The sequence below is a fragment of the Hibiscus syriacus genome, unplaced genomic scaffold (genome assembly GCF_006381635.1).
Source record: "Hibiscus syriacus cultivar Baekdansim isolate YM2019G1 unplaced genomic scaffold, ASM638163v2 tig00117016_pilon, whole genome shotgun sequence".
NCBI lineage: Eukaryota > Viridiplantae > Streptophyta > Magnoliopsida > Malvales > Malvaceae > Hibiscus > Hibiscus syriacus.
The window spans coordinates 188,717-215,913 of record NW_024063525.1 but is presented as its reverse complement, the minus strand read 5'-3'; the positions used below and the strand labels follow the sequence as shown (position 1 = coordinate 215,913).

Below are 27,197 nucleotides of genomic sequence, written 5' to 3'. Positions count from 1 at the left end.
AATTTGTCACGACATCTCCATCCATTTTGCCACAACATTCTCATTTTTGAATATCATTAGCTATACTTAGTTACTTTAGAATAGTGCATAAACTTTACTCAAGATTCTCCAATCCCTGTGGATACGATACTCACTCATCACTGTATTACTTGTTCGATTGTGTATACTTGTACATATTTCCGCACCCATATTTAGTACTCACAATTCGCGGACAATACTACAAGGCAGTAATATGTGATAACTATGTGTAGGTATCGATACTGCATGAACAATATCTATACTATAAGGCAATAGTTGGTAAAGTCTTCATGGGGTATCGATAATGAAGTGATAGTATCTGTACCATAGGTATCGATACCAAGATGGAAGTATCGATACCATTTTTACAATAAAATTCCATAATTAAGAATAGGTATCGATACCGTTGGATGGTATCGATACTACAAGCATAGAGGTATCGGTACTGTACTTGTAGTACAGATATTACTTAAGTTGGAATTTAGTTTTTTATTTAGTTTGCATTGGTAATAATAATTTTACAGTAATTCAAATTATGATATTTATATGGATTGTATATTCGTGTAAATATCGATCGAGAGCAAAGTTCAGATAAGTCGACCAAGTAAGAGTCATCGAGAGAGAGATAAGAGATCGGTATTGACTAGTGAGACCAAGGTGAGTACATGATATTATGTATAGGTTATTTTATTGAATTAAGACTTGCGAAGAGTCTAATTCCTATATTAGATTAGAGGAGTACATTAATACAAGTATGATATTGAGATGGTGCTTACGTGTACATGAGTATATGTATATGTCTATATGTCAAGTCAATTTCTATACATGATTTACATGAATACATGTTATGTGAGATGATCCTATGTGATATGCTATATATGACTATGAGCTATGAAAATCTATGAGAATGTTATATGATCTACACGAGAATAAGTTATGAGACTACATGTAAAATGATATGAGTCATACTAGTACATGTATATGTGATGAATTGGTTGACTATGTGAACATGTGAATATATGTCTATGAGAAGAATAAGAACAAGATATAAACCATGTGACATGTGAATGTGAATCATATGAAAATGTTCTACGTGCAAGTGAACTATGTGCTTATATGAATATGTGAAATGATATAAATGATAATGTCCATGTTATGCGATATGAGAGCTAAGGGTATAATTGGCATGTCAAGAGTTGAGGGTTCTACGTGGTCCTTCGGTACGTATATGTAATCCTTTGGAACATATATGCGGTTCTTCGAGACACATATTTGGTCCTTTGGAGTATATATGTATGTGGTCATTCGGGACATTTCTACGTAGTCCTTTGGGATATACCTATGTGGTCCTTCGGGACATTCTATGTGGCACTTCGGTGCAAATATACGAGCTGTGGTGACAGGATTTGTGCACAACCTCAATGTACTCACATATCTTTAGTTCTCATAAGTGTACATGGGCTAATAAAGAGATAAAAACAAATACGCTGTATGTGATGTATATGACTTGTTATGTGAAATGTAATATAGGATTTATGTGATGTTCTGTGTATTGCTTGGTTAAATGTATTATATGATGATTACGAATGTTATGTATAATAGTATATAATTATAAGAACTAATGATAAGATTGGTAATAATGATAATGGTGGTACATGTGTACGTAAGCATTTGTTATATGATTTGGTATGATATTATCGTATTTAATGTACATGCATTGTTAAGTAGTTAAAGTTTCCAATATTTGTTTACATGTCTCACTAAGTCTATGACTTAGCGTGTGAGTGTTTCATACGTAGGATCCAAGAAGTCTGAATAGTAAGGATAAGCATCAGAGATATCATAACATTATCAGAGGTCGGATCAGAAGAAATTTAATAGCCGGTTCTTTTGTTATTGTAAATAGTGTTGGCATGTACCTTAAAGTTAAATTGTATATGCTCTGATCAACTTTTGTAATCTTTTTGATTTAGTGTATGTAAATTATTCAGTTTATTCAAATTAAGTCTGAAATTCTCTTTTATTTTATATAAGTAAATGATTTGAAAGGTCGTTGTTACACATCAGACTCGTATTCGGGGGTGTTACAGTTTCGTCTCACTAGAGACATTTTTTCTTTAAACAAAATTGATCTCACTTGAGATTGTTTTCTTAAAAACAAATTTAGTCTCGCTTTAGACAGTTTTTCTTAAAAAAAAAAATTCGTCTCACTTGAGACAGTCTTCCTTATGTCACGAACATTTGAGATTGTTTTTCTTAAAAACAAATTTCGTCTCACTTGAGAAAGTTTCCCCAACAAAAAATATTTTAAATTGTTTCACTTGAAACAAAATTTATCTCACTTGAGATTGTTCTCAAAACAAAATTCATCTCACTTGAGACAGTTTTTCTTCGAAACACAAATTTTGAAATTGTTTCACTTGAAACAAAATTGGTAACATTTGAGATTGTTTTTTTAAACAAATTTCATCTCGCTTGAGACAGTTTTCCCTCAAAACACAAAATTTGGAAATTATTTCACTTGAAACAAAATATATAAACCTTTGAGATTGTTTCTCTCGAAACAAAGTTTTGTCTCGCTTGAGACAAGTTCTCTTGAAAAATAAATCTTTGAGATTGTTTATCTCGAAACAAAGTTTTGTTTCGCTTAAGACAGTTTCTCTTGAAACAGAAACCTTTGAGATTAATTCTCTCGAAAACATTTTTGTCACGCTTGAGATAATTTCTCTTTAAACATAGGAACTGTGTTGTCTCCAAATTATCCCTAAAGACGGCTAGACGTCCTCATCACATAAGAACAATGTCGTCCACCGACCAGATCTCTTCAATGCGTATGAGCAGTATCATCCTCAGATAACAAGACTTCCTCATCATGTAGGAACCGTGTTGTCTCCAATTTATCCCTAAAGACGGCTAAATGTTTTCATCACGTAGGTAAAATTTCATCCACCGACCAGATCTCCTCAATGCGTAGGAGTAGCGTCATCCTCAGATAACCAGACTTCTTCATCACATAGGAACTGTCTTGTTTCCAAATTATCCCTAAAGATGGTAGACATCCTCATCACGTAGGAACAATGTTGTCCACCAACCAGATCTCCTCAAACGCGAAGGAGCATTGTCACCCTCAGACAATCACACTTACTCATCACGTAGGAACCGTGTTGTCATCAATTTATCTCCAAATTAACCATATTTCCTCAGCGAGAAGGAATAACATCAACTTTAGCAAATGATTTATCTGAAAGCGGCCAGATCTCTTCAACATGGATGAGCAGTGTCTTCTTTAATATCAAATTTCAAAGAAAGAAAGAGAATCGAATAAAAACTCGCCTTGTCATATTTGCCCTATTCTTGTTAACGTAAGAATAGGCAAAGAGGGAAGATGTAGGCACTCGTTTTTTTCCCTGGGCACGACTACAAACAACATCCCATGCCCGATACAGTTGTTCAATCCAAGTCTTAGAGCGAAACCCGTTGGTGAGCCCAAGACCCGATTGGGTTTCTTCACCTAAATTGATTAACCTATTTGCAACACCATACCCTGCTATCCCATTCACCATACACTACCAGCTCCACCATTGCCCTGCCAACACCATGCTTTGCCATTTGTTGCCCATACCTCCACGACAGCAACAACAAGGCCACCATATCCCCCAAATCACGGCACCACCAAATGTGCCAACCAAATCATCAGTCAGATTAATAATGTATAATTTTTTCTTTCTTGTAAAGGATGGGATAAAAATCCCAAAAAAATATTGTAAGGGGGCCTTGATTTCTCTCTCAGCTCTCTCGATTTTTCTCTTGTGTCTTTTTTTCTCTAAAAAATTTGTAATCACTTCCTATTTTTAAGAAATCAATACAAAAAGAAAGAGCAATGAGCATTCTTCTTTCATTTTCTACGTTTTTCTTCTTCTTTTAATTTCAAACTAAACAAGACAAAGCACAGAAAATAAGATAGGGAAAGGGTTTTCTTTACCTTTGTTGTCAGCCCTTATCGTTGGTTTGGGATGTCGCCAGAGTCTGAGGAAGCATAGAGGTTGGGGTTTGGTTTAGAACCGTTCGAGATAGTTAATATTTTATAGGCCTTTTAGTATTTGGGTTGTTTAGGTTTTGGAGTAGAAAAGAAATCAAAGCTTTTCGGTTCATCTAGGGATGGTGGAGCCTCCTCAGTAGTGGCTAGCGGCGTTCAGAGTGGTAAACGACCACCAATACATGGTGCCCGATGTTGTTTTTGAGATCTCAGCCTTCTCGACCATAAGGAGAGAATATAAGATGAAGAGCTTTCGTTGAAAACTAAGGGGGAGGGGGTGCTTAGTTTAGTTTAGGATTATGTTTTTTAGACTTATAAAATTAGGTTTATATTAAAGTTTTGGGTAAATCTTGTCCAAATCCCTTTTATTTAGCCGCATATTTCTATTTTGGTCACTGATTTCATCTTTTATCTATTTGTTTTGATTTAGGTTGCATGTTATGTTTTATTTTATTTTGGTCACTTGTTATACTTTTTATTTATTTCGAATTGTTTTGTTGATTTCTATTATTTTTATTTTGGTCACTAGGCTAATTACTCTTTGTAACCTGTAATTTATGGTTTAAATCAATTTAATCTCCTTTGCTTGGTATGTGAACTTCTATTTTATTTGTTTTAGAATTTATGCATCTGGTTTATAGCTTTTTTCAATGTAGTACATTTTTAATTACTTTTGTTTACATTTATGCCTTGCTTTTTATTTTTTATTTTATTTTATTTCTTTGTTCATTCTCGTCCATAAATTTATTGTTTATTTATTTTTCGTTTATTTGCACGTTTGTCCTTTATTTTTCAAGTTTATATTCTAAGCATTTATTATGTTTATATTTATTTATTTTGTTTGTTGTTGACCATTTTTTCCCTTTAAACTTTTTATTTACACTTTAATTTCTGCCATCTTACCTCTTATCTATGTCTTTATTATTATTTTGGTATGTAATTTATTTCCTATTGTTATTTATTTTTGGGATTCGTTATATTTACATTCATGCATAATAGTATGATAATACTTATATATTTATTACCTTTAATATTTGGATATATTTAGTATATAAGTATATGTTATTTATATAGCACGAATATGTGTTTATATTAAATACTATAACTTTAATTTCATTTCCAATTTTATTTTGGTTTCCTTTTTATTTTTCTATATTCAATGAATTGATTCACTTTCCATACATCTTGAAGGCATCTTTTAAAGTTTCCATAAGATTTTGGATGCATTTTACCATTTTCCGTTAATTAATTTCATTTGATTCCTAGTTTAATCCTACCTTATTTCACGCATCATTTCCGTTTGACACCTTGTACATTGCATTTATTTTAGTCTATATATTAATATTTTATTCCTTTCATTTTACCTTTTGTGTATATATATATATATATATATATATATATGTACTATTATGTTTATTAAATGTACCTTATATTATTACATATATGTAAATACATTATATGCCTTATATGCATTTATATCTCGGTTAAGTATATTTTAATTATTACATTATATATGTATGTTTATATTAGGCGATAATAATAGTCGTATGACATGTTGTATACTATATTTTATGTATGTATAAATTATGTACATCTTGTATACTATATATCTTATACTTATTGTTTTGTTTCTCTTCTGATTTAATCCTCACATAATTTGGTTCATGTTACTTTTATTTTTATCATATAAGTATGTTTATGTATGTTTATTTTCATTATTATTATTTGGTCTTTGTTGTGTGTATATATTATATCATATTATTCATATATTTGTATATATATATTCATTGACCCTTGTATATTATATATATTACTAACATTTATTTTATTTTGTTTGACCTTATTTATTTATTTCATTTTATAAAATGCTCAATTCAATGTTTTATATCTCCTGTACTTGATGTTAATTTTCTTTTTATATATTTTTTTTTGAATGTTTTCAAGAACACTCCATCGTAGAATAGGCGTGAAAAACACTGTTTGATCAAAGTAGTGTGATTTGATACAACATCCATACGACATTCGAACGCGAAGTGAACTTGAAATAAGTCGAGTTTATTTTTTATAAAATTGATAATTAATTCATTTTATTTAACTCAAATGATGGCAATGCTTGTTTCTTTAAATAATAATTTATTTTATGCAATCACCGATATTCAATTTATATTCTAGTCATATATTATTGTTTCCATGAATACATAAGGGGCATTCTTTTATAGAGAGGAAATCGATGAGATAGCATTCCTAGTAGTTGAAGTGCAAATCTCGTGGTCTCTTCTCAAAATATGGAATGTTCTTTAATAATTTGAAATAAATTAATCAATAAATGAATCATAATTTAATTTTCTATTTGAATTTTTATTTCCATCATTTACGAAAATATATAAGCGACTAAGTACCAATTTTGGGCGTTATGGGGTGTTTATCCTTCCCCGTGCGTATTCGACTCTCATATCCTAAAAAAATGAATCTTTGATAACACATACCAATTTTTTCTTAAAAACGATTTTTCTTAAAATTATTTTAAAAGACGTTTTAGATATTCGATCTACTAACCCAACTATCGATGACGACTTTTATTCAAATTAATTCAAAACCTTTATTTTCTTCAAATGAAGTCATAATTATTTTTTAAAACTTAACTTTTTTTAATTTCAAAAAAAAATTGGATGCAATTAATTCATTTTGTATAAAGCTTGTAATTTGGTCAGCATCTGCCCCAAAACATGTAAAGTATAAGACCCAATTTACGATTCCTTTTTGTTTTTTTTTTCGTACTTTGCCTTCAATTTCCCCAAATTTTCCTTTTCAGTTCCTTGTTTCCCTTCGAGTTATCCGCTTTAACTCCTTTACCTTCCCCCCCCCCCCATGCTGTAAAACTCCATAAAAACACATATGTTCATCGTTTGTTTTCCAGACTTGTTCTAAGTTTTAGCTTAAAAGAAAAGATCTTATGGGGAACTGTCAAGCAGCTGAGGCATCCACGGTGGTGATTCAACACCCTGGAAACAAGATCCAGAGGATTTTCTGGTCGGTTACTGCTAATGAAATCATGGGTTCGAATCCCGGTCATTACGTTGCTCTCGTCGTCACCTCACCCACTTTAAAGAAGGAAAATGGCACGCCGGTGAAGCAGCTCAAGCTCTTGAAACCCAATGACACTTTGTTAATCGGCCATGTTTATCGACTTGTCAGCTTCGAAGGTTATTTCTCATTGCTTAATCCCTTGCATGCACAACTTGTTAAGGATAGTATCTTTTTCTTATTCATTTGATATTAATTGGGGCTTCTTTTGAGCCAGAAGTTTTGAAAGAGTTTGCTGCAAACAAGTGCGTGAAACTTGGTAAACTGTTGAAAGAAAACGGAGGGCTTGGGGTTGGGATGGAGTTGAAGAGAAAGGATTTGTCCATCACTGCTTCCAATATGAACTCAAAACTCAACTCTAAATCTGACGACCACAGTGATGTTAAGGTAATTAAACTAAGCTCAAAGCTTTACAACTCTCTGTATGCGTGAACTACTCTTTCAAGTTCCCTGAAAATTAACAAAAACTTGTCATGAAAGATGAGCTAAGCTTCTGAAACGAGTAATAATATTAATTCGGGTCTCGAATTTCAAGACATTTATTTAAACTAATAACACTACAGTGTGGCCTGTTTGCATCAAGTCTCCTCTTTTCTGCAGAAAAAAGAAGGTGAACTTTTATGATCTGAAAAAGTAAATAAAAAGAAGGTGAAAGTGGAAAGTGGAAACACTTTATCTGCAAAGTGTTTGTATAGTATTATGTTTTTCCTTTCATCTTTATGAGTTGATAAGTTAAAAAATGTTATCGTATGGATACAGGGAAGAATCTTAACTTAATCACCATTCATCATGGTGACTTAAATAAGGTGACAAATATAATTGTCATTGATTATGTTTATAGAAAAGGCTAGAGCTTTTTCAGAAAAATAATTTAAATTGCTGTTAAAATGACATGACTATATGTTTTGTTTGTATGCGATTAGTGGCGAAGTGTGCACGTGTGTGCCTTTCAAAAAGCCCAATTAGACAACTTAGGTGTAGGTGGTTGACTAATTGGACCATAAGAATTTAGTCCAATATCTTGTCTTCTTCGTACGGTGTGGTCTACTGCAAAGCTGGCAAATGAATGGATAAGGATCCAAATGTAGTGGAAAACTTGGTTTCGAATTGCCAATGTCTTATGGGTGCCATTGTCTATTTGCATGTCCTTTAATCTTTTGCAGGTGGGGCAGGAAGTTAATAGACCGGGAAGCAGCGGTGGCGGAGCCAGCGGCAGTAGGTATATGGGCAGACATCATGGCGGTGGTAGTGGTGATGGGCAATGGAGGCCTGCCTTGATGACCATTGCAGAATTTGGAATTTGAAATGCAGTGCTGTGCTGCTGCATATTGCATGCTTCTTCTCCTGTCATTCTCTCCCTCGTTGCAATAAAAAACAAGCATTATATGTAAAGAAATAACCTTTAGTTTCACCCTTTACAACACCTTCATGCTGTTGCCTTTTTGTCGTAGATTTTAGAGAGGTAGAGCTTGGGTTAGATGTAAAACCATTTGGTCATTCAGAAGAATTGTAAATGTTGTGATAATTTTTCGATTTTTATTTGACAAATTGGGACATCTTCTAGCTTAATCCAGATCATACAGAAGCCGCTCATTTGCATAATTCTATATGCTCAAAAGTTTAATCAAAGACTATGTAAACAATAATCAAAAGCAAAATTCTAAATAAAGGCTGAAAGAAACACCAGCAGGAAGTTGTAACCATTTCATGTCTATCCTATTTTGATTTTTATGTCTTCAGCACCAATCCTATCTTGAATCGTTTAAAATTTAGGGTTAACTACATTGTTCCTCTCTTATCTTTATATTTTGTCCACTTTTATTCACTCATTTCAAAAAACGTAATATATAGTTATTTTCGTTTATATTTAATTAAGACATAATCACTTTCGTTTTTATTTAATTAAGATGTGGTCACCACGAGTTAACTACCATCAACATATTAGGTGACGTGATATTTTAGTATAATCACACATTTAGTCTCTGTTATTTATATATTCTCTCAATTTAGTCATACTTTTAATAAATTAAAATAAATTTAATCCTTAAATCGAATGATACTACATGTCACTAGTACCACTTATCACCATTCGGTTAGAGGACTAACTTTATTTTAATTTAATATATTTATTTTCCACCAATATTTTGAAAAGTTAGTCCTCTAACCGAATGGTGACACGTGGCACGACATGTGCTACCAGTGACACGTGACATCATTCGATTGGAGGATTAAATTTATTTTATTTTATTAAAAGTAAGACTAAATTGAGAGAATATATAAATAATAGGGACCAACGTGTGGTTATATCAAAATATTTAACGACATTTTACTCGAGGTGACCACTTCTTAATTAAATAAAAACGAAAGTGACTATATATTATGTTTTTTGAAATCAGTGAGGAAAAGTGAACAAAACACAAACATAAGTGATCAACAATGTAATTAACCCCAAAATTTAATATATGAATCTGATTTTATTTATTAGGGATATTGTTATTGAAATACATTTTATTTATATTTATTCAATATGTAAACATTTTAGAAAATAACACTAAAATAAAACAGAATATTATACTGGGTAGAAAAGAATAAATTACAAGAAATAAAACAAATTTACTATGTCATGGAGAATTATTATTTTATAAGTAATTTCATGATAATAAGTGTAATTTTAAGATGGATGTTATCCCTTTGAAGTTAGTACATAAACTTTTAGATTCATACACTCACATATGAAAGATGAAACTTAACCCACATACAAGGATGAAATTTAAATAAAATTACAATTTGTTGAAAAACAAAGACAAAAAAGAAATATATATGAAAGATAAAATTTAATCCACGTATAAAAAATGAAACTTAAATGAAACTACTCTTTGTTGAAGGAGAAAGACAAAAAAGAAATATATATGAAAGATGAAATTTAATCCCCGTACAAAAGATGAAAAACAAAACTACTCTTTGTTGAAGAACAAAGACAAAAAATAAATATATACAAAAGATGAAATTTAATCCCCTACAAAATATGAAACTTAAACAAAACTACTCTTTGTTGAAGAAAAATGACAAAAAGGAAATATATATGAAAGATGAAATTTAATCCGCGCACAAAAGAGAAAACTTAAATGAAAACTACTCTTTATTGAAGAAGAATGACAAAAAATAAATATATATGAAAGATAAATTTAATCCACGTACAAAAGATGAAACTTAAACAAAAACTACTATTTGTTGAAGAAGACAAAAAAAGAAAAAAAAAGAATTAATAGAAGATGAAATTTAATCCACGCACAAAAGATGAAACTTAAACGAAAGTACTCTTTGTTAAAGAAAAAAGACAAAAAAAAGAAATATATATAGAAGATGAAATTTAAGCTGTGCACAAAAGAGGAAACTTAAATGAAACAACTCTTTGTTGAAGAAGAAAGACAAAAAAGAAATATATATGAAAGATGAAATTTAATCCACGTACAAAAGATGAAACTTAAATGAAACTACACTTTGTTGAAGAAGAATGAAAAAAAAGAAATATATATGAAAGATGAAATTTAATCCGCGCTCAAAAGATGAAACTTAAATGAAACTACTCTTTGTTGAAGAAGAATGACAAAAAGAAAATATATATGAAAGATGAAATTTAATCCACGTACACAATATGAAACTTAAACAAAACTACTCTTTGTTGAAGAAGATAGACAAAAAAGAAATATATATGAAAGATAAAATTTAATCCACGTACAAAAGATGAAACTTAAACGAAACTACTCTTTGTTGAAGAAGAAAGAAAAAAAATAAATTTATATAAAAGATGAAATTTAATCCACGCAAAAAAGAGAAAACTTAAATAAAACTGCTCTTTGTTGAAGAATAGTGACAAAAAAGAAATATATATGAAAGATGAAATTTAATCCACGTACAAAAGATGAAACTTAAACGAAACTACTATTTGTTGAAGAAGAAAAAAGAAAAATATATGAAAGATGAAATTTAATCCACGTACAAAAGATGAAACTTAAAAAATACTTTTGTTGAAGAATAATGAAAAAAAAAAGAAATATATATGAAAGATGAAATTTAATCACGCAAAAGAGGAACTTAAAAAATACTTTTGTTGAAAGAAAAAAAAAAATATATATGAAATAAATTAATCACGTACAAAGATGAAACTTAAAGAAACTACTCTTTGTTGAAAAGAAAAAGAAATATATAATATGAAATTATCCACACAAAGAGAAACTTAAATGAAACTACTCTTTGTTGGAGAAGAAAGACAAAAAAGAAATATATATGAAATATGAAATTTAATCCACAAACAAAAGATGAAACTTAAACGAAACTACTCATTGTTGAATAAGAAAGACAAAAAAAGAAATATATATGAAAGATAAAATTAAATCCACGCCCAAAAGAAGAAACTTAAATGAAACTACTCTTTGTTGAAAAAACAAAAAATAAATATATATGAAAGATGAATTTATCCATTCAAAGATGAAACTTAAACGAAACTACTCTTTGTTGAAAAAAAACCAAAAAAGAAATATATATGAAAGATGAAATTTAATCCACATTCAAAAGATGAAACTTAAACAAAACTATTCTTTGTTGAAGAAGAAAGACAAAAAAGAAATATATGAAAATGAATTAATCCACGTACAAAAGGAAACTTAAAAAACTACTATTTGTTGAAAGAAGACAAAAAAAATATATATGAAAATAAAAAAAGGAAACTTAAATAAAACTACTCTTTGTTGAAGAAGAATGACAAAAAATAAATATATATGAAAGATAAAATTTAATCAACGTACAAAAGATGAAACTTAAAGGAAACTACTCTTTGTTGAAAAGAAATATAGAAAAGAAATATAAAAAAGAAATATATATTAAAGATGAAATTTAATCCACGCACAAAAGAGGAAACTTAAATGAAACTGCTCTTTGTTGAAGAAGAAAGACAAAAAAATATATATGTGAAAGATGAAATTTAATCCACGTAAAAAATATGAAACTTAAACGAAACTACAGTTTGTTGAAGAAGAAAGATAAAAATTTAATTTATCTTTAACGTAAATATATATATATATATATATATATATATATATGTGTGTGTAAAAGATGAAATTTAATTTATGTACAAAATATAAAACTTAAACAAACTACTCTTTGTTGAAGAAGAAAAACAATAAATATATATGCGTGTGTGAAAGATGAAATTTAATCCACATACAAAATATGAAACTTAAATGAAACTACTTTTTGTTAAAGAATAAAGACAAAAAATAAATATATATAAATGAAATTTGATCCAATTAAAAAAGATGAAACTTAAATGAATTTTTTTTTTGTTGAAAAAAAAGACAAATGAAAAGGAAGAAAAAAGTATATGATTTTTGGTGTGAACGATAATGACATGAACCTTTGTATTTATAAGAGACATGGGAGGGGTAATGTTGTAAATAAGAGATGATTTTTAAAAAATCCGCAATGGACCGAAGTAATCCATAATTCAAAACTGTTGAATCTTTCTTTAATTGCACCCACTGTCCCTAAACTTTAACTTTCACTCTAAATTAATCCTCAAACTTTTAAATATTTCAATTTCATCACTAAACTATTAATATATGCTAAAAAAGTTGAATTCTCTTGAATCCTTCTCAAGATCATAATAAAAAGAGAAAATCAGTGGAACAAACATAAGAGAAACGTTTTTCGATTTAAATTGGGACAAGTTTTGGAACATAATTAGTAGGGAATTGATAATCCATAATTTAGGAGGTAAATATTTTAAAATATTTATTAATATTTTAATTAGTGTCATTTTTTTACTTTACTATTTTGAATAAGTTCAATATAAAGATTTAGGGTTTTGTTTACTACCATCCAGATGTAAGTTGTTATTAATTAGTATTTAGTATATTATGTATTGATAAAAAATTATGTTTTATAATTGGATTTTTGGAAAAAGAGTACGTGAGGCCCTCACTTTTAAAAAATAATATGATCCTTGTATTATTTTTATATCCAATGTGGATCTCAAACTTAGAAAATAGTTTTAGCGTGGGCTCATTGACCAATGATTTCTGTCGTTGACCGTTATAATATTAACATGGCATTTCAAGGTGTTGATGTGGTAATCCACGGTGGTTGGTGACGTGGCTGATCAGCTAAATTTATTTTTTGGGTTAAGTTCGAGGGTCAAATTGGTTTTTTCTAAAAGTTTATGGACTTATTTGATATTTTAAAAATAAAATATTTCTAATTTAAAATAAAAAATTATTCAAAAAATTAAATATAAAAATTAAAAATTAAATTACTAAAAATTAAAAATATGTCATTATATTTTACCTCATTTAACCAGATTTTTATTTATACAAACATGAACTTGTCCATCCTATGCAAATTTTATTTTATACATTTACCTCTATTTATCTTAAACTCTAAATTTCTTTCTAATTTGATTTTACTAATTTTTTTATAAAATTTAACTAAATAAATACTATAAATTCATATAAAAATAAAATTTAAAAGTCATAAAATTAAAATTTATGTATAAATTACCAAAAAATATATAATTAAAAATGTTAAAAAATAGTTATACAATTAAAAAGAGCATTTTACTGAATATAACATGATTTAAGAAAATAAAATTCACTAAATATGTAATCTACATGTATGAGATTTTTTTTATTATCCCTAATATTTATTTTTTAAAAATTTTCAAGAATAGAAAATTCGTCTCTATAAAATAAAAATCACATTAAAATTGACATGTATAAACATAGCAATATAATTATAATGCTAAGTAAAATAAAATTCACATTAGAATTTGTCTCTAAATTAAATGAATCATTCAATAATAACATTTTCAATCACCTTAATATATATATATATATATATATATATATATATTTTTGTAATTTAATTTTTATTTTTAGTATTTTTATATTTAATATTTTTTCTATATTTGTATAGTTCAAATTAAAAAATTAAAAAAACATAAAAAAATTAAATAAGTCCTTGACTTTAAAAAAACAATTTGACCCTTGAACTCGACCAAAAAAATCAATATAACCCATCTGCCACATCATCAGCCACATCATTAGTCACCGTAAATTGCACGTTAACCTTGTGAAGTACCACATCAGCATCGTAACGGTCGACGACTAAAAACGTTGGTCAAAGGGCCACATTGGATCTGTTTTCTAAGTTTGATGGCTACATTGAGTGTAGAAAAATATGAGGATCAAATTTTTTTAAAGTGTGAGGACCTCACATACCTTTTACCTTGGTTCTCTTAATGAAGTTGGAGCTGAAAATGAAATTATTGTTGATGATGATCATATTGAGAGTGATTTTAATGACAATGATTATGAAATTGATGAGATGATGATGCCATGTTTGAGCAAAAATGTAAATGTTTTTAATTGTTGATGATGAAAATTTAGGATTGGAAGAAAATGAATCAGATAATGAAGCTATTTCTTCTTCGGTTGATCTTTATAGTATTGATGATTATGATAATGAAGAAGTTGATAAATCAAATTAGAAATGATGTGAGTTTAATTATGTGACTGATATGAATGGTCCAGTTTTTTCTATTAGGATGTTATTTACCGATAAAAAGTAAATAAAGGTTGCTATAAAAAATGCTAACATTAAAGATAGGGTGAATGTAGTTGTTAAGAAAAATGATAAAATAAGATTTAGGATTATTTGTAAAGAAGGGTGTGATTAAACTTTATATGTTAGAAAATTCACTAAAGACCTTGATGACCCAATCTTTCATATTAGAACATAAAAATCGAAAAATAATTGCTGAAAAGATTATGAAAATGAAAGTATGAATTACGAGTGATTGTGAAAAAAAATATGCATTGTTTTCTTACTGATCCAAATTCCCCATTATCTTTATTTGAGAGTTTAGTTTACAATGATTATGTGTTAATTATCCCAATATCCAAGTTGTTTAGTGTAAAACAACTAGCCTTAAAAACACTTCAAGAAAATTATAATGAACAGTTCTAATGTTATTTGTAAATTAGATAATGATTTGTTCCAAAGAATGTATGTATGCCTCAAAGCATGTGTGATAAGATTAACTTATTATAGACCTTTTATTAGTATTGATGGTTATCATCTAAAAGAAAAATCCGAAGAACAATTGTTAAGTGTTGTAGATATTGATGCGAATACATTCCAATAGCATATGCAGTAGTTGAAAGTGAAAACACAAAACATGAAAGTGGTTCACTCAGCTTTGAGTAAAAATATTAACATTGAAATTAATATTCTTAGACATGATATCACATAAACAAAAGGTACATACTTTAACTATTAATTTATATGTCAATTATAATATATAAATTAATTTATTTATCTAATAATAATTAATTTTAATATAGAGTTTAACATGAGTATGGAATATATTATTTTTAGAAGTGATTTTTTTGTCAAACATTTACATAACAACTTCAAAAATGATGAATTTTGAGATAAGGGATTAAAAGATGCACTATGGGATGTTGTGTCAGCTTCGAACATGATATACTTCAACCATTTTATGGATGAATTGAAAGCAAAGAATATAAATGCAAACAAATGACTTTCGGAAAAAACCATTAAAAGCATGGTCAATGTCTCATTTTAACACCCTATCAAAGTGTGATATGTTGTTGAATAGTTTATGTGAATGTTTCAAAATATTCATATTAGATGCGAAAGACAATCTTAACTATGGTTGAAAACATTATATACAAATTGATGAATATATTTTATGTTAATAGGAATGCCACGGATAAATGTTATGGTCCATCATGTCATAAGATTCTAAAAAAGTTCAGTAAAAATAAGAAATTTCAGGACGTTATTGGTCACAACCATTAACATTGAGAAAATTTCAAATCATATGCCTCATTAATCAATTCATGGTGGACTTAGATGAGAAGTCATGCAATTGTAAGAAGTGGAACTTATATGGCATCCTTCATGTAATTTTGGCCATTTCGTTTAACAAAGGGAATTCAAAGACTTATGTTGTTATGTGTTACTTTGTTGACACACAATTTTTTTTATCAAGAAGCTATTAATCCAATTAAAGGTAACACATCATACTCAACATTTATGATCATTTCAAAGTCTTCTATTGAACAACCAAAAGAAGAAAACTTAAATTGTACAAAAAAAATGAACCTGGTGAACTAACTTCATAGAAACAAGAATCTAATAAATTTAAGAAAATTACAGTTACCATAATATGCTCAAAATGTGGATAATAGAGACATGACAACTTACATAGTTATTAAACAGAATAAGAACTTGCAACAATCAAATGATGTAAGTGTGTGATGGTTATAAAATTTTTGTTTATTTAACTATATATACTAATTTCTACTTTAAGGGTGTCTGGTATAGGTGTATAAGACTATGTTTGTTGGGGAAACCGAGTTATTTCTCACACGAACGTAGTTTTAAAATTGATCTAAAATGTCAAGATCAAAACCACCAAAGGTTGCACAGGGGACAAACCCGTCAAACTATTGAATATTGAAACACAATGGAAAAAACGAATAAAGAACAATAAAAGAGAAACACCAATTACGAGGTTCGACGAGAATACGAACTTGTTTTGGGATGATTTCTAATGAAATACTTAGGTCTATTATAGTTTGAGTTTTAAGGACTAAACTTAAATAACCTAATATTTAGGACCAAAGATGAAAAATAAGTTGGCCACCTACCAAAGAATTTTCCAATGTGTACAAGTTAGCCACCAACAAAAGATGTCAACTTTGCCAACTTTCAATTTTGCCAACTTTCAACTTTGCTAATTTTTTCAAGCCAAACGTAACAAATCTCCACCTGAGCTTGAAATTACCAAGCCTACTCAATTTCTTCAACTCCCCAAATTTCACGAAACTCTTTTAATGTAGTGCCTCTAATTGTGCTCACAAACGCCATACACCCGAAGGTGCTCAAACTTTCAGGATGTTAATCAAGTTCAAACAATGATTGAACTTGATTACTGTTACCCCCTTGGTCATCATATCTGTAGGATTTTCTACTGTTGCAATTTTCTGAAGTATAATCTTTCCTTCTTCAAAGATCTCCCGCACAAAGTGATACCTCACGTCGATATGCTTAGTCCTTGAATGCTAGACTTGATTTTTCACTAAGTGAATAGCGCTCTGAGTGTCACAATAGAGATTAATGTGACTTTGAACAACTCCCAAGTCTTCCATCAACCTATTAAGCCAAATTGCTTCTTTCACAGCCTCTGAAACTGTCATGTATTCTGCCTCTGTAGTAGACAAAGCCACCGTAGATTGCAAAGTAGACTTCCAACTTATTGGGGCTTTAGCAAGAGTAAACAAATACCCAGTAGTTGATCGACACTTATCAAAATCACCAGCATAGTTGGAGTCAACATATCCAACCACACACTGACCAAGTGCTTCATCCTGTTCAAAAACTAAACCAACATCCATGGTTTGTTGGAGATACCGTAAAATCCATTTCATAGCTTGCCAATGTCCTTCTCCAGGATCATGCATGTACCTGCTCACAACTCCAACTGCTTGTGAAATGTCAGGACGTGTACACACCATTGCATACATCAAGCTCCCAACTGCATTAGCATATGGAACTTTTTCCATATACTCTCGTTCTTCTTTAGTTTTATGAGATAAATGAGAACTAAGTTTCAAATGAGAAGCTAGTGGGATACTTACATGTTTGGTATTTTCATTCATGCCAAAACATTGTAATACCTTTCTCAGATAATGCTTCTAAGTTAAACAAAGCTTTCCTCTCTGTCTATCTCTACTTATCACCATTCCAAGATTTTTCTTGGCCCCACCTAGATCTTTCATCTCAAACTCTTGATTCAACTGAGCCTTAAATTTTTCTATCTCCTTTTGACTCTTCGAAACGATCAACATATCGTCAACATACAAGAGAAGATAAATGAAAGATCCATATTTGAGCTTTTGCAAATACACACAATGATCATATTTGCTTCTAGTGTACTTTTGCCTCCTCATAAAGCTATCAAATCGTTTGTACCACTTCCTCGGAGATTGCTTCAATCCATATAATGATTTGTTCAGCTTACAAACCCATTTCTCACAATCACCATCTTTGTATCCTTCTGGCTGAGTCATATAGATCTCTTTTTCTAAATCACCGTGTAAGAAAGCCGTCTTTACATCAAGTTGAGCTAGCTCCAAATTCAACTTTGCTACCAAGGCTAACAATATTCTAATGGAGGAATGTTTCACAACAGGGGAAAATACTTCATTGTAGTCAATTCTCTCCTTTTGAGCGTAGCCTTTAGCTACCATCCTTGCCTTGTAGCGAACATCTTTCTTGCTATGAAATCCATCTTTCATTGCAAATACCCACTTACATCCAATTGTTCTTTTACCTTTCGGTAATTGTTCCTGTTTCCAAGTGTTGTTCTTTTGGAGAGATTGCATTTCTTCATCCATGGCACTTTTCCACTTATCACTTTCCAAGCTTTGTATTGCTTCTTGGTAAGTGATAGGGATATCATCATCAACAACTGGAAGAGCATAGGCCACCATATCAACAAATCGAGCAGGTCTACGAATTTCTCTCCTTAGCCTTGTAACTGCAAGTGGTTCTGGTGTCTCCAATGGTTATTGGGTTTGAACCTCTTCATCTTCTGATTCTTCTATTGGAGTTAAAGAATCAGCTGCATCAACTTCTGGGATCATCGTCTGCTGAAACTCCACCTGTTTTGGAGTATGCTCCACCTGTTGCGAAGTACTACTTGTCTGGACAGCTTCATTTGTTACCTTCTTTACTATGACAGATTCATCAAAGGTAACATCTCTGCTACAAATTATCTTATTGGTGTCTAAACACCAAAAGGGGGATCCCTTCACTCCATGGGTGATTCCCATAAAGAGAGCCTTCTTTGCTCTCGGATCAAGCTTGAATTCTTTCACATGATAATAAGTAGTGGATCCAAATACATGTAATGAATCATAATCAGTAGCAGGTTTTCCAAACCATACCTCTACTGGTGTTTTTCCTCCTATCGCTGATGATGGTACACGATTGATGAGATGGCCAGCATATGTCATAGCCTCAGCCCAAAATGCCTTACTTAACCCAGCATTAGACAACATACATCGAACTTTCTCCAATAGTGATCGATTCATACGCTCTACCACCCCCATTTTGTTGTGGTATATTTCTAATAGTGAAGTGACGAACAATACCATACTAATGGCAAACGCCAAAGAATGGGTCACTTTTATATTCCCTTCTATTGTCTGTCCTAAGACGTTTGATCTTTTTACTAGTCTGGTTCTCGATCATATTTTTCCATTTAAGGAAAATTTGAAGCACTTCATCTTTAGACTTCATCGGATACACCCAAACTCTTCTGGAAAAGTCATCTACAAAAGTTACAAAAAATGGTTCCTCCCAAAGACGATGTCTTTGAAGGACCCATACATCTGAGTGAATAATCCACAATACTTGTCAGCGTTTTCAATGATTTCTCTCCAGCATGTCCCAACTGGGTTGTGTCCAAATCATCGCCTCCAGAAGCTGCTGCAACTGCTCCAATAATTGTACTACCTTAGTAGCAATACAAATTATTTTTCCTGATGCCCTTCATCATCACAAGTGCGCTAGATGTGACTTTTAAAACTCTATCTCTCTTAGTGACTACTGAGCCTTTGGATTCCAATGCTCCCAATGAGATGAGATTTTTCTTCAAACTGGCATGTATCAGACATCAGTCAGAACTCTGGTTGATCCATCTTGATTCTTCAATCGAATTGAACCTATCCCAATAGTTTTATTAGCATTGTCATTGCCCGTATAAACAACTCCTGCATTTAGTTATACTAAATCGGAGACCCACTCCCGATTAGGGGACATATGATAGGTATAACCCGAATCTAATATCCACTCATCTAAATGGAATGTTGTTGATGAAGCAACCAATGATATGTCAGAGTCATTTGTATCATACTCTGTAACACATGCATCTAGAGCAGCTTTTCCTTTCTTCTTCAGCTTCGGACAATCTTTCTTCCAATGGCCTTTCTCATGAAAAAAGGCACATTCATCTTTTCCCAGTCTGGACTTCGACTTTGATCTCCCTCTCTATTATGGTTTTTGACTTTTCGAGCGACCTCTTACCACCATGGCCTCCGCTGCTTCGTACTTGCTATCATTCTTGGTTTTCTTTCTGAGCTCATAACTATACAAATCAACAATTACATCTTTAAGGGTAACATTATCCTTACCATGAAGTAACGTTGTCTCAAGGTGCTCAAATTCATCTGGAAGAGATGACAACAACATCAAAGTCAAATCTTCATCTTTAAAGGTTTCATCCATGCCCAATAAGTCTGCCACTAGCTCATTGAACACAGTGATGTGTTCATTCATACTGGTGCCTGGTTGATAATCAAATATGAACAATCTTTTCTTCATGTGGAGACGATTCTGAGAGATTTTCTTTAGGAATTTTTCCTCTAAAGAGATTTTCTTTAGGAATTTTTCCTCTAATGCTTTCCATATCTTACTTGCAGAAGGCTCGTTCTTGTAGCCACACTTTTGCTCCCTGGAAATACAAGATCGAATCGTGCTGTACGCCAAACGATTGATAGTTTCTCATTCTTTCTCCTCCATATATTCGGGTTTTTCTTCCTCAATGGCGATGTCTAGACCTTGTTGGAATAAAGCGTCTAACACCTCGCCTTGCCACATGCCAAAATGACCGGATCCATCGAACAACTCCACCGAGAAATTTGCATTTGACATCATCCTCCCCACCGGTCCAGATGAAGAGCTTGATGTCTCAACTGATCTGTATTTTAGCATTTTAATTCTAACGAACAATATTCAATAGCAAGAACTGTATCTTTTCAGCAACAAGACCACAAGGATAACCTCAACCGAAGCTCTAATGCCAATTGTTGGGGAAATCGGGTTATTTCCCACACGAACGTAGTTTCAAAATTGATCTCAAATGTCAAGATCAAAACCACCAAAGGTTGCATAGCGGAAAAACCTGTCAAACTATTGAATATTGAAACACAATTGAAAAAAGAATAAAGAACAATAAAGGAGAGAACACACCAAATTTACGAGGTTCGACGAGAATATCGTCTTCTCCTCGGGCACCACACCGAATGATAACTTCACTATCAACAAATATTGCAACAAATGGAATTCTTTAGAATTCCCAAAAGTTAGAGAATAAATAAAACAAGAGGAAGAGATACTTGTTTTTGGGATGATTTGTAATGAAATACTTAGGCCTATTTATAGTTGTGTTTTAAGGACTAAACTTATAAATAACTTAATATTTTAGGGACCAAATATGAAAAATAAGTTGGCCACCTAACAAAGAATTTTCCAATGTGTACAAGTTAGCCACCAACAAAAGATGTCAACTTTGCCAACTTTCAATTTTGCCAACTTTCAATTTTGCAAACTTTCAACTTTGCTAATTTTTTCAAGCCAAACATAACAATGTTATCTAACTTTATTGTTTTAGTGTTTAAAGTAATTACGTTTTTTAGGGCTTAAGTTAAACGAATTGTTTTAGTGTTTGTAGTTAATAAATTTTGTTTGTTAGGACTCAAGTTAAACAATCACAAATCCAACATGTATAAATTGTCCTTCGATTTATCAAGCAGTTTGACAATGATTTTTTGTTATTGGGGAGATAAACAGAGTATTTTCTTATGTTATTTATCAATAGTTATTTTTATTATATTTATATTATTTAAGTTTAGGTATTGTTTTTGTTTTAAAAGAGGTAATTTTGTTTGATTTTATTGAAACGAAACCATACAAAATAAGACAAACCATGGACCTCGTTAAAAACCTCCCTAATCCTAGTTGGAGGAAAAAAGAGTGTACCATGATCGCCTAAACAAAAACACTCAACCATCTGTCACAATACATAAAGTACCAGGCTCACACACGCTCCATCTGCAACAAACGACTGAGATAGTTAAAATTAAAATTAGGACCATGTTCAATTAAAAGCTTCACACATAACACCATGTAAACTAATCACTTCCACTTAGTCCTCTATAATGAAGATAAAATCGGGATTGAACAAAAAACAAATTCCGAGAGGCAATAGCAGTGCTTCAGCATATTGCAAATAAAAACAAAACCATAGACCCAATACCAGCGCTCCAGTGGCCTGCAACTGTTTTCTATCCCTGAGTAATCAACCGCCTCCAATAAACATTACTAGAGAACTGTGCACCCCATCTTGTATGAAACATGAACCCACTACCCAAATTTACTTGTTCAATATACTATCATAATCAAACCAAAACCAAAACCAGCACCAACATTTTAGAACCTCATTGAATACTCAATCCCAAAACCAGGTCATCCATGGTCATCTATCACTAATTAAAACACTGCAAACCAAGTTCAGGTTTTGTGTAGATTTGAACATAAATAATGATTATTATTATGATAATTAAATTAAATACATGTAACCAAATGATAAGATATAACTTTTTGAAATCAAACATGTTAGACTGTTATCAATGCAGCACATGCATGAGGAGGCAGTTAGTCTGTTAGGTTGATTAGCTAAGAGTGTTAGTTTTAGTTTGGCATACTTTCTTATAACATTCCAATATGGTATCTTTCTTTCGCAAAGTCCTGGGAATTTTGCTTTCACGCTTCTAAACTTTCTGTCTCTCTAGTTCTTCATTCAAGTCGAACGGAAGGAAGCATCGGCACTTGGTTTCTTGAGGCGTTGGTGCCTCGGCAGAGATGACGGTCCACATAACCACGACGGTGAGTGAAATTCTTGTGCCATATCGCACAACATTTTCTGCAGCTCCTCCAGGCTGCAAACTTTCTCCTCTTCCCTTGTTTGAGCCATAAGGGAGATCATTTCAGCCATAAAATCAGACAAGCCCTGATCGTCTTCATCATCGGGATCAAATAATCCAGCATCGTAATGAGTTTTCTTTCTCTGATCTGATAAAACGGAATAAGCTTCTTGAATCTGCTGGAATTTACGCTTGGCTTCACTCAATAGAGAAGGAGTGCTCGTCCACTTATCCAGATACCATTGCATTGCAAGCTTTCGATAAGCACGCTTGATGTCTTGAATGGAAGCATCGATCTCGACTCCCAGAACATTATAGTACGATGGTAAGCCACGTTCAGCCTCCATCACCACAATCCAAATAATATTTGTAAGCATCGGCACTTCCGATTCAAGTCGAACGGAGGGAAGCATCGGCACTTCCGATTCAAGTTGAACGGAAGGAAGCATCGGCACTTCCGATTCAAGTCGAACGGAAGGAAGCATCGGCACTTCCGATTTAAGTCGAACGAAAGGAAGCATCGGCACTTCCGATTCAAGTCGAACGGAAGGATGTGTCTTACCTTGTTGAAGGAGGAAGAGAAAGTAGAGGGAATGTTAGACTGTTATCAATGCACACATGCATGAGGAGTTAGTCTGTTAGGTTGATTAGCTAAGAGTGTTAGTTTGTTTAGACGGTTATTGGCAGCTAATGAGAGCTTAATCTTCTCTTATAAATGTAATGCACCAACTGAGATGAATAACAAGTCATTCTTTCCTGTGTATACTTTCTGTTATACTCACTTCCTAATAAAACATTTTTTCTCCTTTCTCCAGCTAACTAAGTAAATGTGGTATGTATTTCGTAATATCTTTTTAATCATTTATCTTTACATCAAAATGTTATTTTTTTATGAATGGACAGTAGTATTCAATTCAAAGAATAAATTTGCCCCTAATCCCATTAGTCCCACAAAGAAAAGTCACTCTAGTAACAAGTTAAAATATCTTTTTTAGACGTTTAAAATCAGGAATATAAAAAAATCTCTTTAATATTTCTATTTTTTTTTTAATTTTTGAGTCCTATCACATACAGTGACATCATGTTGATATAGTCTGAAAAATCAAGTTGTTGCTATTTAACATAAGCTTCATTTCGAATATAAAAATAAACATCCTCAAATAATATTGTAAAACGATATGACAAAAAATAATCAATAATTCAAGTTTTTTTAATAAATTGAATGCTTCATTTAATGTTAAATACATGGTTGATAGTGATAAAAAATAATCAATAATCAATAACATTCAAGCTTGATCCAATCGTCCAACAACTTCCGTATGAGTTAGAGTGTTTAAAGTCTAACAATGTTGTTAATAGTACATGCCGCAGTCTTTTCCTTTCTGTTTTGAGAACCGAATACTTGAGATTAGGGTCGTAAATGAGACGAGACAGATCGCAAGCTACTCGAGATCGACTCGATCAAAGCTCGATAAATACTCGGATTGAATGGACTCGAGCTCGAGCTCGACTTGAGTTCTTAACGAGCCGAAACAAGCTACTCGATATTCGAATCGAAAAGCTCGTGAGTAGCTCGAAAATATAATATATTAAGATTTTATTTTTTAAAATAAATTATTAATAATATTAACATTTATGTATTGATTTTTTTAAAAAAATACAGTAAGATTTCATGAATTTAATGTTCATGTTCGAGTTTGAGTTTGAGGCTTCAATCGAGTTAAGTTTAAGATTTTTTTCATTTCGAGTCTTTTCGAGATGCTCACGAGCTTCAGTTCAGGATTTCGAGTTGGAGTCGAGCTTGAAAATTTTAAGCTCGCGAGTTTTCGAGTCGAGTCGAGCTTAGCAATACTCGAACTCGACTCGGCTCGTTTACAACCCTACTTGAGATAGTGATTAGTCATCATCATTTGGTCTATAATTGAATTCGAACCAATTAGAATCAAGTTCAATACTATAAAAGTAAGTAACAAAAATAATACGTTAAAAAGATACAAGGCCCAGTGTCAATACCATCAGCACCATACTTTTATTGTCAAGGTTCATGTAATAAAAAGTTGAAAGAAAATATAAAAAATAACAAAATTTAAATATATGTAATATTTTAAGCCTGGTGAGGTTGAGCAATTAGTGTTTTGCTTGTTAATCTTACGGACATAAAAGTATAATTAAATTAACAACAGCTGTATAATTTCAGAAGTTTATTTGAGAAATTCGTTGATACAAGTTAACAACACTCTCAATGAGATGTTCAGTTGATTACCGACAATGATTTTGAAAATGTTATGTATTGGGTGATCAATCGCACTTGATATTGCAGGAGTGATACAAATAAAAGCCTCTAACCACTCTTGTAACTCCATATTAAATGCAACGACATTATTCTGTTCAGATAACAACATAATCAAAGTCAAATACAATATCAGAATGCTTTAACTAATAATAATAAGAGGTTTCAACCAATAAAACAAATATAATATAAGACAAATAAATCTAGCTTAAATATTTTCAATGAAAGTGAATCAAATACTCAGATTAAACGTGATGTTTATCTAAATGTTTTGAGTTAATAGTAAATTATTGAAATATTTTTAGCTTCATCTTCATTAACACAAAATCAATTAATAAACCAAAAAAGTTCCACGAACAGCTGTAGCTACTGACCTACGAACGACAAAAATCCGAACGTTGAGCTTACAAAGTCCATTAGTATAATTGCTAATCTAGAGAACCATTATGAGTCTCGTAAACATAAGCATGATAGAGACATTGTACTAAGCAGTATGTACATGTGTGATCTTAATCAAGTGCTACTTATTTTGTAACACCCCTAACTCGTACCCGACCCAGATACGAATCCGAAGTGTCACATCGACTTTTGAAAATATTGACTCTTAAAAAATGAGGTAAAATTTAAACTTTTATACATATTAAAATGGCGGAACCCTTGCAAAAAAGTAAATAATGAAACTTGCATTCATACTTAAATAAACCTTAATAATTTACATAAATACAAAAGTATAATTTTACAAAATAGATCAGAGCATTCCAATTTAAACTTGTAGTACATTCTAACAGCTTACAATTTACAAGAAACATACATTTAAATTGTTCTGATCTGATCTTTGCGGGAGTTTGTTGTCCTAGCCTAACCTTAATCATCTGGTTTCTTCAAACCTACATATGAAACACTCACACGCTAAGCCGTTGACTTAGTGAGGCAATTACGAGTCACATAAAACATTATAAAAAAATTCTTATTCATGCCATAAAACATTTCATAAGGGATTCAAATTGCTTTTCATAACAAGAATATATTCTTTTATTCATTGTTCGGTTCATATAACTTTGTTTTTAAAGACCCAATGTATATTACTGAGAACTGTAGGTATTTTAGTACATTGAGGTTGTGCACTAATGTTGTCACCACAGCTCGCATAATTTGCAACGAAGTGCCACATAATTGTCCCGAATGACCACATAGAACCTCGACTCTTGGCATGCCAACTATACCTCTAATCATCATACAAATTCCATGGGCTTTTGACCATATAATTATTTATCATTTCATTATTCAAAGAATATCTTGTTCATATAGACACTTTCACATCGAGTATTTTCGTATTCAGATGTCATGTTTTCATAATCATGTACACATAATCATCAAACATAGCTTAAATAATAGAACTTGAATAAAACATTGTAAAAATATAACATAAAAGAAATTCAAAGGTTTTCGATCGAAAACTCTGAGGTTGGCTTATCACAAGCCGCCCTCGAATTGAATATAAACAAATGAGTTGCACTCACTTTGCCTCACTGAAGTCCTAAACGAATCCTTATCACTTTTGATCGATAACTTATAACGTCGAAGTGTCTGTAACTTTTCTTTGATTGGTGTCTACACAAGAACAATCGAAAATGAATATCACAACTCATATCGCTTATAACCACACATAATAACTTAACCTGAAAGAAACACTTAGTTTATCATTTCAGGCGTATTAGTATTGGTACTCCCACTACAGTATTGATACTTCCCTTCTATGGTATCGATACCCACTTCGGTACCGATACCATTTCGGCATTTTGGAATTTCAAACCTGATAATGGTATCGATACCTTACTCTTGGTATCGATACTCCCCTTTCAGTATCGGTACCTCCCTCAATCAGTATCGATACCGATCCTTGAACTCAAACTGA

General features: G+C 31.5%; 2 protein-coding genes across 2 annotated transcripts; one reads left to right on the top strand and one right to left on the bottom strand.

Moving 5' to 3' along the window:
• Positions 1-6,989: 6,989 nt before the first annotated feature.
• On the top strand, positions 6,990-8,484 carry LOC120195557. The gene is made up of 3 exons (XM_039197549.1): positions 6,990-7,257; positions 7,356-7,525; positions 8,302-8,484. Exons 1-3 carry the CDS (start codon positions 7,008-7,010, stop codon positions 8,440-8,442), a joined length of 561 nt encoding a protein of 186 aa, XP_039053480.1. The 5' UTR covers positions 6,990-7,007; the 3' UTR covers positions 8,443-8,484.
• Positions 8,485-22,868: 14,384 nt separating this feature from the next.
• LOC120195584 (dnaJ homolog subfamily C member 7-like) lies at positions 22,869-23,339 on the bottom strand. Its single transcript, XM_039197564.1, has one exon. It carries the CDS (start codon positions 23,337-23,339, stop codon positions 22,869-22,871), a length of 471 nt encoding a protein of 156 aa, XP_039053495.1.
• Positions 23,340-27,197: the final 3,858 nt, after the last annotated feature.

What these genes read in the sequence shown, in the direction of transcription:
- LOC120195557 (XM_039197549.1), top strand. Translation starts at nt 7,008, where the DNA reads ATGGGGAACTGTCAAGCAGCTGAGGCATCCACGGTGGTGATTCAACAC. An exon ending in TCGACTTGTCAGCTTCGAAG is followed by an intron (nt 7,258 to 7,355) that starts GTTATTTCTCAT and finishes CTTTTGAGCCAG; the next exon opens with AAGTTTTGAAAGAGTTTGCT. An exon ending in ACGACCACAGTGATGTTAAG is followed by an intron (nt 7,526 to 8,301) that starts GTAATTAAACTA and finishes AATCTTTTGCAG; the next exon opens with GTGGGGCAGGAAGTTAATAG.
- LOC120195584 (XM_039197564.1), bottom strand. Translation starts at nt 23,339, where the DNA reads ATGGAGGCTGAACGTGGCTTACCATCGTACTATAATGTTCTGGGAGTC.